Source organism: Engraulis encrasicolus, chromosome 18 (genome assembly GCF_034702125.1).
Source record: "Engraulis encrasicolus isolate BLACKSEA-1 chromosome 18, IST_EnEncr_1.0, whole genome shotgun sequence".
NCBI lineage: Eukaryota > Metazoa > Chordata > Actinopteri > Clupeiformes > Engraulidae > Engraulis > Engraulis encrasicolus.
In genome coordinates, this window is record NC_085874.1 from 40819832 (window position 1) to 40832180 (window position 12349).

The following is a 12349-nucleotide window of genomic DNA, read 5'->3' on the forward strand; positions in this document are numbered from 1 at the left end:
TTGGCTGCGGATAACTAATGGTTAATTAATCGATAGATATTGGTGTTTGGGACCCTTATAATAGAGTTGGCTGAGCATACCTAATAGTCAAGTATTTAATCTACTGTGACATCAAGTTTTCACTCGTTCAAATCACTGTAATAGTGGCAACAGGAGCCATTATATAGCAAGGATTGGACGTACACTTCTCAATGATTGTGGGGTGATGTGATGTAATTTTTTCATGTACCACTTATTCGTTTTAACGGTAAAAACCCTACAATAAATGCAGAACATTATGAAGAGTAATAGTTTTGAAGCGAAACTAAACCATTCCTTTGTGATAATTAGGTTAATGTTTGAGAATATTAGCTCCAAGAACAGCAGTGCATGATGGGTACGCAATCTATAGACAACAATAATTCGGTATTATTTAATCATTAGATATGCCTTACTTTTGTATTAAGTAAGTGTTAATTAAGGTCCTTAGTTAAGTATGACCTAATAGCTACTTAACTATTAACTGTACCCTTACGTATCTATTAGTTAAATAATTATATGCTATTAACTTGAGACACATGGTAAGGGGCCATATATATAATTATAATTAACATAATTAACAGCAAATTAGCTATAACCTAATACTTTAGTAACAGTTAATAATCACTACTTAATGCCACATTAGACACATATAAATTGTTATTAATTCACATGTTAAACATTAGTAAGCAGTTACTTAACTATTAAATAACTATTACCATGTGTCTCAAGTTCATAGCATATCATTATTTAACTAATAGATAAGTAAGGGTACAGTTAATAGTTAAGTAGCTATTAGGTCATACTTAACTAAGGACCTTAATTAACACTTACTTAATACAAAAGTAAGGCATATCTAATGATTAAATAATACCGAATTATTGTTGTCTATAGATTGCGTACCCATCATGCACTGCTCTTCTTGGAGCTAATATGTTTACACATGTTTTTTGATGTTGATGAACGTCGACCAAAATGCAATAGCCTGTGCTTTTTGTAATGAAGGTTGTTTGTAATTAAGGTGCTTGTGAACTTCTCTAAATAGGCTATAGAGTGATAGCTTTAAGCCTCATGACAAATTAAAAGCAAATATCGTTGTCAATTTAAACATCCCTCTCAGACTCATGGCGAATGTTTTAGGCTATTAGGTTATAGCAATCGTAGGCCCTATTAACCTAATCTAGCCTTATGCGCAAAAGGTAAAAAATCAACCTACTTGAACGCTTGTAATCACGCGCTAGAACTGCAGCCTAATTAGTGAAGGGAATGTAATGATTTTGACCAACAGCACTAAACAACCAAAGAAGGGTTAGGCCTATGATGGTATGCATTATTGTCATGGGTCACTGGTTGGTCTTGGCGCTGTCGGCTGAAGTGCATTTTCCTCTCCGTATTCCTCATGGGAAATCACTATTCACCGTTGTTAATCAGTTCACGTAGGCCTACATTGCTGTTGCGCTTTGAGGTCCATCTCGCAACTTTAAATTCAGTGAAGGGGGTGTAATGCATTTGACCAGCATTGTGAACTTACACAGCCACAAATTCCATATTTTTGGCGATGGTAGGCTACCTAATTGTCAACCAAAATGATCTGCGGTGGTCACTGTCCATCTCGCAACAGTGCACTTCCACGACCACTTCACACACATTTTAGGCAGCGGTAATTAACAGGATTGCTTGTTAACTTCAATGAGGGTGTAGCCTATAGGCTGCCTGCTGATGAGCAACTTTTTAGGTTGGTTTTGGAGCTGGCGTCAAAGGAGACAGTCCCAGCCAATTCCGTAGGCAAGGCTAGTTCTACTGCTTACAATGGCGCAGGCAAATCCGTGTGGAATATTCGCCGGTGCTCGGCCATTATGCATCCTGTCGGGCATTGTGATCCCTGTCCATCTCGCAAACTTTCCTGGTGAACCAGTAGCCTGTAGTTTGTGTAGCCCAGCCCCCTGGGCGTCAACACATAGCTTCTGGTTCACCAGGAAACTCGCAAACAACTTGGGGTTCACTTTAAATGTAGCTAAGGGGATGGAATGAATTTTACCAGAATTGTGAACGTACATTCTTATTTTGGCAAGGGAGCCTAATAAATTCGACAGCATTGTGAACCCAAGTCACAGTCCACAACAGCATTGTGAACTTACACGATCACATATTCCATATTTTTGACAACGTAATTAATTCGACAGAATTGCCAACCTAAACTATCTGCGGGAGTGGTCACTGTCCATCTCGCAACAGCAATGATAAAAATAAAGGCCAACACAATCACAAATTCCATATTTTTGGCAGCGGTGGTAATTAATTTGACAGGATTGTTTCTGCGGCTGAGCAACATTATGAAATGCACTTGGCGTTGGAGCTGGAGGCGGAGGCAAAGGTTCCTCCCTGTTGCTGAGAGAAGCGCAGGCACGCCAGTGCTCTGTGCTTGGGAGCTCGCGCGCACCTTGTGGCAGGCAGTGAAATAGCAGGGAACGAACGAACGAACAAACAGGAAAAAAAAATAGCAGGGAACGAACGAACACAGACAACACAGAGAGTCAGGTGATCACATAACCTCCTGGCGGAGGTAATTACATCTCATCATCCCACCATCATTGAGAAGTGTACGTCCAATCCTTGCTATATAATGGCTCCTGTTGCCACTATTAAAGTGATTTGAACGAGTGAAAACTAAATGTCACAGTAGATTAATTACTTAACTATTAGGTATGCTCAGCCAACTCTATTATAAGGGTCCCAAACACCAATATCTATCGATTAATTAACCATTAGTTATCCGCAGCCAACTCTAATATAAGGGTCCCAAACACCAATATCTATCTATTAGTTAACCATTAGTTATCCTCAGCCAACTCTAATATAAGGGTCCCAAAACCCAATATTTATGTATTAATTAACCATTAGTTATGCCTTGCTTTTGTATTAAGTAAGTGTTAGTTTTGATCCTTAGTTAAGTATGACCTGATAGCTACTTAACTATTAACTGTGCCCTTACTTATCTATTAGTTAAATAATAATATGCTATTAACTTGTAACACAAGGTAATAGTTATCTAATAGTTAAGTAACTGCTTACTAATGCATTAATAACAATTAATATGTGTCTAATGTGGCATTAAGTAATGATTATTAACCCTTACTTAAGTATTAGGTTGTAGCTACTTTACTGTTAATTATGGCCCCTTATTTGGAAGTGTTACCTTTTTTTTCAGTTAAAAATGGGTATTTCTGGAAATTCAACATGGCGGACCATGGAGAAGATCCCCTTTTTCATGTATGAAAAGTGCTATTTTTCCTGTCATAATGAATACTTAGAATTTGATGGTGGTGGTAAGTATTCATGAAAAAGGTTACATTAGTGAATGGGTAGCATGAATTCTGGAAATAAACAACTAAAAATCTCACACAGTGTACCTTTAAACAGTGGCTGAAAACAAACCAGACCAGATCTGTTCCCATTACTCTTTAGTATGAACATGGTTTTAGATTTTGTACTTGGCATGTAGTTGATGTTTGTGATGGGGATGTGTGGGCAAAATGTCTTCTGCCATAATATATTTTTTGCTTTATTATTTGTTTTATTATGGGTATCTGCCGTAGGACAATGGATAAAATGTAGTGATGATGCTAACTCGGCATGTTTATATTGATGGTTAGCTGATGTATTGATTAATGTGCATTGTCCTTATCGAATGAATGAATGAATGAATGAATGAATGAATGAATGAATGATAATAAGGTGGATAGTAGTTTCACATCTAGATACAACCCATTTGGCATGAATCCGATATTCTTTTCACACACTGCTTGTAGTCATTATTTTCTGATAAATTAGAACAGGAGACAGGATTTTCACTCACAGGTTTGTTTATTTGTTTGCTTGGTGTGCCACAGGAGGAGAGAAGGAAAGCAGGTCTAGTTTAACCCATTTTGATTTGAATGTGCCTGCTAAAAAGGCCAGTTCTGCCTATGTGGCATTCTTATACAGGCAGTTTCTGTAGCAGGTAGAGGTATTAAGAGTTTTCCTGCTCGTCTTTAACTTGTAACTTGTATGTTCCTCAAAGGTCGTCATCGGTAACAGCTCCAGACATTCTGAAGGTTCGTTCCTGTGTGTCACTCTGGATCATGACATTATGCCATTATGGCCATCATGCCACCTGCCATCATGCCAGCGCTGCCCTTGAGGGGCAAGCAGCTCACCATGCTGTTCATGCGGCTGTCCTCACCCTCGACCAGTTTCCTGCAGGACACAGTAGATACAAGAACAAATATACAGTAAGAGTATGGCCTTCGTTTTCATTCAGTGTGAAAATGAATGTGTTACGTACTTTAGTACATTGTCTGAATCAGAGTGTTGTGTTTCACATTGACAGCAGAAATGTGGTCAGTTACCAACTATGTCTGTAAACCAGAGGCGATTCCTCTTTGAGTACAAGGGAGGCGCAGCCTCCTGTCCAAAATCACGAGTAGAATGTAAACTAATGCTTTACATGCCTTAATAACATTGTTATTTCAGACCCAGCTCCATAGAAAATGCATGTGCTCAACTTAGAGATGAAACCAATCTGTAATAAGATTAGATCAGAGGCTCGCACAAGTTTTTTTTTCGCTCATAACAACTCAAGCGAGTCGAGTCTCAATGGACTTCAATGGCATGTGGGATTGTACGCTTTTTCAATGGCAAAATGCTAAACGGTCATTGGCTATTGCCGTGAATTTTTTTTTGATTTTGAGACTGAGCCTCACTGGGAGTGAATGGAGAAGAGAGAGGAGGGGGGAGGTACCGGAGACTGAAGCTCCGACTTGTGATTGGGTGAACCCCGTGTCAGTAGGCTACAGTAGTTGATTTCATTTGGAAATGCGGATACGGTATGTTATTAATTTGACTGAGAAGTTTCGTCGTGGTAACCAGTGGGGAAGCTATTCATTGCGGTGTACTCCAGTTTTGTGTACATATTCTTGTAAACCTAGTGTTGCGAATAAAGTCTTAATAGTGGCATTATTAGTCCTTATCCTTTTTAATCTCCCAATTCAAAAGTTGAGGTTAACTTGCCTACTTTTCGTTAGGGCTAGCTTGCAAGAAAGCTAGAGAGCTATGCAAAATGCCAAGCATTGTGGATTAAATTCTGGCGAATTCCAGTCGTCCTTATGAGGAGAAAATGAATATCAAGGAGCAGAGCAGAGCACTGCCTAATATTGACTTGGTGAAAAAGGTAAAGAAAAATTATCGTTTGTTTTGAGCTTTCTTGGTGTCTGATCAACTGGTTAACTGCCAAGTCTTGTGAGTGGCAAGTTCTTATTTTCTACTGTGTTGGCAATGTCTGCTAAATAATTAAAGATTTTCCATCCTCTAGTGGTAGTTAAGCTGTGCACCCAGTAATGAACAAAGACAACAAAGGCAAACCTAATCACATCATTATGTGGCGGAGGTAGGCCTAATGATAATGATGATAATAATAATAATAATAATAATAATAATAATAATAATAATAAAAAAATGTCCCTATGAATAGGCTACAAGGGGGATAATGATTAATGATTAACAAATATGTTTCAACAAGAGTCCTTTAGTGTGTGAGGCCATATGTGGCTCAGGACCAATGTAAGATGTGTGTCAAAATTGACCCCTTTTTGCGTTCTGGACATATTGTAATTGAACAGCCTCCCCTGTTTGACAGACTACCAGCCGCCACTGCTGTAAACCAAATACAAGTATTCAGTATTTGTAATCTCAGCAAACTCAAACCAAAAATAGACCTCTTCAACATCTACTGTGGATTGCCCATGCAGACCTACAAGTCATTCATCGTAACAGTAGCATGAGGTTACAAGGAGGGCATGGAGACATGTCTGACCTGTAGGTTGTGATCTCCATCTCCAAGGACTTCTTAACATTCAGGAGGTCCTGGTATTCCTTCAGCGTCACTGTGATCTTGCTCTTGATGGCACTCAGCTCCTGATTGAAAGTATCAATTTTGGCCTGGAGGACACAAAGAAAGCTCATTTATTTCAAAGTTGCCAAATGGAAGCTATAAGTACAAGATACAAGTAATTAGCATGTAATCATAAAATTGTGGCATGTTGTGGAAAGTAAAAGAAAGATTATTAATATGAATCATAATGTCCTTGTATAACACATACTTCTAGTATAATATGGCCAGACTATTCACATTCTAAATCCAAATGTGAAGCTTGTTTATTCTACATATGTTTTATTTTACCATTTTGCTTTTTCTTGTGGAGGGGGAAAAGTTTAATAGTGTTACTAGCACCATCGACTATCTCTCCTCCAATAGTTTGGCAATACGGTTCCTAGCACCATCTGTGCTGGTGGTTGCCGTGGTGACCCTAGGGGGTGGAGCTTACCTGGAGAGTCTCTTCCTCGTTCCTGTAGCGTTCGGCAGCATCACGCAGCTTTGCCTCCAGAACCTCGCTCCTGGTCATCAGCCTATTCATCTCCCCCTCCTTACTACGAATCTAAACACACACACACACACACACACACACACACACACACACACACACACACACACACACACACACACACACACACACACACACAGTGTAGGAGGGGACCAAGTACCGGTAGAGGCTGAAGATGGTTTAGGCTTAAACATTTGTCTATATCTTGTGCTATTTTGATAAATAAATACAACAATTGCAGATGAGATGAAAAGTGCCATTTTGCATAACGAATACTAAAAATTTGATGGTGGTGCTAAATATTAATGATGAAGGTAACATTTTTGAAGGGGCAGCATGTATTCTGGAAATAATGTACATAAAATATTACACAGTGCACCTTTAAAGAGAAGGTATGTGTTGAGAGCCCTGTCTCACCTCTGTCTTCAGCCCCCTGATCTCCTCTCTGGCGCTGCTGATAGATTCCAAGTGTCTCGTTGATGTCTGCGATATGTCCTGGAATTGAGTCTTGTACGATGCATCCATTTCCTGCCGAGAAATCAAAAATATCAAATGACATCCCCATTATTTTAGCTTTTCATGTGAACTTAACACAACACTTAAATATTAAACTGTTCACTTGGCATGAATTCGGAATTAAACAATATGACATGAGAGAGAGGGATGATGTAAACTGACATCCTTCCCGGTGTGGTTCGTCCAATCAGATATCGCAACATTTATTGAGCGATTCTAGCTATTGTGTATACAGTAGGCTTTTCGTTTACAAATATTAGTGTTGTGAGGAGGAGCAAGATGCTAAGCAGCCAACCTCATGAGCTCATTTATTGACTGATTTTTTATTCCATTTTAAATTTAGAATTTGAAAATTCAACATTAAGTCTGTATCCTTGTAAAATCTTTAGTGTCTCAATTTGTAGGAGATGTGTGTAGCTCCATTGTTAGGGGATTGTTGTAATTCCTGTAGCGCTGCTAGTCTGTGGTGCTGGCGGAGCGTAAGGCTACTGTACCTGTAACTTCTGGGCCGCCATGTACTTGCTTGTAGAGCCGACGTGGGACACAGCAAATGCCATATTCCCCTTAGCCACCCAGCTGTAGATTTGAGCCATTAGCTCGTTGATTTCCTGTGTGAAGGGAGACAAACTTTCGTCTTTGATACATTGTACATTTTTGGGGGTTTTAAACTTGTGTTAACCAGAGAGGGCAGCCAGAGAGACAAGAAATGAGTAGGGAAGGTGTTGTGTTACTTGGAGGGCATAGCCTAGCTAGCAAACTAGCACAGTGCGGCATGTCGCTCCACAGGAGACAATTCCACATGAGCTACTGTATGAAATCCACCTTACATTGTCATCTTCACTAACCCAGGCAGTGTAGAGGTACTTCCAGTAGGTAGGTGGGGGTGGTGAGATCAGAACTTGCATGCCCATGGGGACCCCGGTTCAAGTCCGGCCGTTCCCAGCCCTACCCTATGTCTCTCTCCAGCTCATTTCCTGTCTCCTGTCATAGTAAAGGCCCAAAAATCCCCCAAAACATACTTTTAAAAAAGAGTTTGTGTGTGTGTGGGGGGGAGTGTGCATGCTTCTTTGTTTGTGTGTGTGCAACACCTGCTTGTGGACCCTCTGCAGGAACTCCAGTTGGTGCTCCAGGTTATCCAGCAGTTTCTCCAGGGCGATGCGGCCAGCAGTAGCAGCATCCACATCCTGTGGGGAACAAAGTCACAAACACACAGTCACCAGAGATCTGTCCATCTGGCTCATACTTTACGTTACCATTACCCTGTACAGTACTATTGGTTTTGACTTGCAGGGCGGAAGGCCTTACTGTCCATCTGGTTTATATGTTTAAACGCTGTTGTTGGTTTTTCTTCCAACTTACGGGGCGGACAGCTTTGATTTCCGCCTCAGCCTTCTCGTGGGCCTCCAGAGCCTCACTGTACCTGGCCTTCAGCATCCCCACCTGGACACCCATGGCATCCTTAGCAGCAACCGCCAGGTCCTGCAGGGAAGAGAACATTCAATACACTGTTAATTACTGAAACTGTGTTGTGTCAGTCGATCATTGTCGCCGCGCTCGCAAAGCATGTTGGGATTCCGGCACAGCGAGTGAGGGACCTGGGGCACGTCAAAAAGTTGGGCTCGCTTCAAATTAATCAAAATTTTCCCACGGCAGCCGTACTGCGTTATCCAATGACCCAGTAGAGCACATGAAGATGTCACATGATACCTGTGGTCATCACAAGGGTGTATTTCTCTCCTTACAAGTAGATTGTTGACAGCTATCAAACTTTTGGATTTACAAAATGTAGATTACAAAAAACTATGATGCATGCGCTGATGGTGGCTTGGTTCAAATGATTATGTTCTATTTCAACCATAACGCCAGGGCAAGCTGTGTGTGGAAAATAAACATCCTGAGGTTGGTAAGAACACATTGTGCTGTAATTTAGGGGCAGTTGATTTGTTATATGATAAATACGCCTAGAAATCTTGATGAATATACTTCCTGTATATAACTCCTGGGCCACTCGAGCTGTAGTAGCAACACAGCGACACAATGCATCCAATCCGGCGAGCTGCGTTGATGTACCGGAATAATGAACCTTCACTGTTAGTTGCACTGTTAGTTAGTACATGCTAATGCTACCCTCTACGAAGTAATATATCTTCAATCAACCAGTGATCACAGGATCATCCATGTAAGAATGCATGGGTTACACAGTATATACTATGGTAGAATATTTCTGGTTAATATACTGTACATGTGTGTCCCATGGCGTTTTCAGCAGCAATCACCAGATCAAGCTGCACAGTAGACTTCCAGTTGCAATAGCCAAGCACTCTCACTCACCCTCTGAGCCATCATCTCATCAGCCACCCTCCTCATCTCCCTCATTCGTTCTTCGTATACCATGCACAGGCCTGAGGGACCGCGGTGCAGCGCTTCGATCTCCGCCTCCAGACTCCTGTTCTGAGACTCCAGGGAGCGCACCTGTTACACACACACACACACACACACATTATCCCATTGATGCCTGATGTTGCATTGCGCAACATTGGCCCTGGCGCCTGGAGCTGCGTTACACAACATTTAGCCTCATGAGATTTGAGACAGCTTTATTAAAAATCTGTTTGTTTGAGATGAATTAACACATTCTAATGACAGATGAGGGTTTTAGCGTGTAAATGCAACTTAGTGCTTAGTTTTATGTGCTTCAGAAGCTGAGATATTTAGGTTTTTATAGGCTGATGGCAGCTTTTCTTTAAAAGGTCTCAGGCATTCACCACCCTTTTTTGCAGGTGCCTTAGGCGTGAATGGGTTATAGAGATGGAAGGGTGGAAGGGAATGAAAGTGGTAAGTTGAGAGAAACAGTGTTGGGGTGTAGTGTGTTGCTCGCCTCACCTTCTCAATGTACTTGGTCAGACGGTCGTTAAGGGTGATCATCTCCTGCTTCTCCAAGGTGCGGGTGTCCAGGAAGGCCTGGTTCTCTGCGGACGCCGCATCCAGTTCCCCAGTGGCACCGCTTACGCACAGGCTCATGCTCATGATGGCACCGCTTCTGTGGTGAAGAGCACACAGCAATTGGGTCACTCACTCACTATAGGCTAAGCTGGTTTATATCTCTATTCAGTAAAGAGTATAAAACACAATATATTTTTCTTTTCCCACTGTTGATCTGGTTGTGAAAATTATAAACTCAAAAGTCAGTATTTGGCTAGTGACGACTTGTGTCATACAATTTTTTTTTTTCAAATAGCATACATTCTAGGATACATATCTCATGTTGGCACCAATATAAAGAGAGCACATTGTCAGATGCGCACCTGCGCCCCACGGCAGCATTACGCTTGAAGCTGCCCGAGCGGTAGGAGGAGATCCTTTCCTGGCTATGACTCATGATGACTCCCTGGGGTTAGTCGCTCTTGTGTTCAGTGCTGTTCGAGGATTACACTGCCGTTGTCTCTCCACAGAGCCCTTTATATACTCGCACCAGACCACAATTGTCACATGATCGCCCAGCCAATCGGGCGCGCAAGCATGGAGGAATCTTGTACCTCAATACTGCAGGAGAGCCAGAGTTCCCCCCATCAGTCATCTCACAGCCTCCCGCGAAGAAGGTTAAAAATAGTGGGGTGAGCACCGGAGAGTCTTGGCCCCTGATCGAAGGACAAGCGCAAAGCCCATTATCATATACACTCATCGGCCACTACATTAGGAACACCTTTCACAACTGCTCATTGAGGCAAATTTCTGATCAGCCAATCACATGGTGCAACTCAATGCATTTGTTCATGTAGACATGGTTGAGATGATCTGATGCAGTTCAAACCGAACATCATAATGGGGAAGAAAGGTTATTTAAATGACTTTGGACATGGCATGGTGGTTGGTGTCGAAAGGCTTGATTTGAATATTTCAGAAAAGACTGATCTACTGGGATATTCACTCATAACCATCTCTAGGGTTTACAAGATTGGTGCGAAAAAGGAAAAAAAAAACACAGTGAGCAGCGATTCTGTGGGCAAAAATGCCTTCTTGGTGGTAGAGGTCTGAGGATAATGGCCAGACAGGTTGGAGCTGATACAGTACAAAGGCAACATTAAGTCAGATAACACTCATATCATTACAACCGAGGTATGCATAAGAAAATCCCTGATTACACAGCACATCAAATCTTGAGGTAAATGGGCTACAGCTGCAGAAAACCACATTTGGTGCCACTCCTGTCAGCTAAGACCAGGAAAATGAGGCAAGCATTTGGCCAGGCTCACCATAAACGACGCTAGAAGATCGGAAAAATGTTGCCAGGTCTGATGAGTCTTGATATCTACTGTCTGCAAAACTCAGGTGGAATGGTCCGAATTTGGCGTCAACAGCATGAAAACATGGGTCAACCCTGCCTTATATCAATGTTTCAGGCTGGAGATAAAATGGAATAAGGATATTTTCTTAGCACAATTTGGGCCAATTAGTACCAATTTATCTTTGTTGGAATGCCACAGCCCAAACAGGTATTGTTGCAGACAGTTCAGGCAGTACTGAAGGTAAAAGGGGGTCCAACCCAGCAGTAGAGAGGTGTTCCTAATTAAGTGGCCGGTGAGTGTATATCACATTGGCATGACCCTTGTTACCTGAACAGCACTAGACAAGTAGCCCTACGTCAATTTTCCTATTTTAACCCATTTTAGCCTGATGACTCGTATATGTTGTTTGGCCTTTGGTGCCTGGAGTGACATATATGCTGCATTCAGGCTCTTGAGATTTTACCTTTTTAAAATAAAAATGTGGGTATGTTACAGCTTCATGAACACTTTCTAATGCAATATGAGGTTCTTTGGGTTTAAATGCAATCATGTTTCATGTTTTTATGTGAATCAGAGGCTGAGATATTTAGGTTTTTATAAACTGAGGGCAACTCTTTCAACAAGGGCTTAGGTATTCAGCAGACGTTTCTTGCAGGTGCTTTAGGCATCAATGGGTCAGAAGGACTCTATGTAGGATTAACAGTTTAATTAGCCACTGTTCCGAGTCAGCTGATGCTATAGAACGCTACCATACAAGATTGGGTGCCAATCCATCCACCCAAGTTGGATTTCTAGGGGCTTTTAGTAGATTACTCTTAATAATTTAATGAACATATTCTGAAATGTTCTATTCAGCTTGTTCCTAATTTGTTCCAGGTGAAACCCTAATACTCTTGGCCTATATCAATAAAGGCACAAAAGACCCTTAAAATGATTTAAAAAAAAAAAAAAAGTCAAGTTTATTGTCAATTTCTTCACATGTACTGGTCATACAAACAGTTGCAATTACATTTCTTATGTCCTATGCAGACATAGGTGAAGACATAGACAGTAGGCCTACACAGTACACCAAGGCTCAATTCGAAACAGGGAAGGCAGCTGTCCTTCCAG

General features: G+C 41.3%; 1 protein-coding gene across 1 annotated transcript; it reads right to left on the reverse strand.

The window, feature by feature from the left end:
* Positions 1-3908: 3908 nt before the first annotated feature.
* LOC134469403 (desmin-like) lies at positions 3909-9987 on the reverse strand. Its single transcript, XM_063223629.1, has 9 exons — positions 9837-9987; positions 9285-9425; positions 8313-8432; positions 8042-8137; positions 7448-7561; positions 6855-6965; positions 6381-6491; positions 5870-5994; positions 3909-4254 (listed from the first exon to the last, which is right to left on the reverse strand). Exons 1-9 carry the CDS (start codon positions 9978-9980, stop codon positions 4146-4148), a joined length of 1071 nt encoding a protein of 356 aa, XP_063079699.1. The 5' UTR covers positions 9981-9987; the 3' UTR covers positions 3909-4145.
* Between the last annotated feature and the right edge of the window lie 2362 nt (positions 9988-12349).

Excerpts from the sequence above, each read along its gene's own strand:
- LOC134469403 (XM_063223629.1), bottom strand. The coding sequence starts at position 9,980 with ATGAGCATGAGCCTGTGCGTAAGCGGTGCCACTGGGGAACTGGATGCG. Across the intron at positions 9,426-9,836 it reads TGACCAAGTACATTGAGAAG|GTGCGCTCCCTGGAGTCTCA; the intron begins GTGAGGCGAGCA and ends TGTGTGTAACAG. Across the intron at positions 6,492-6,854 it reads TCAGGGGGCTGAAGACAGAG|ATTCGTAGTAAGGAGGGGGA; the intron begins GTGAGACAGGGC and ends GTGTGTGTTTAG.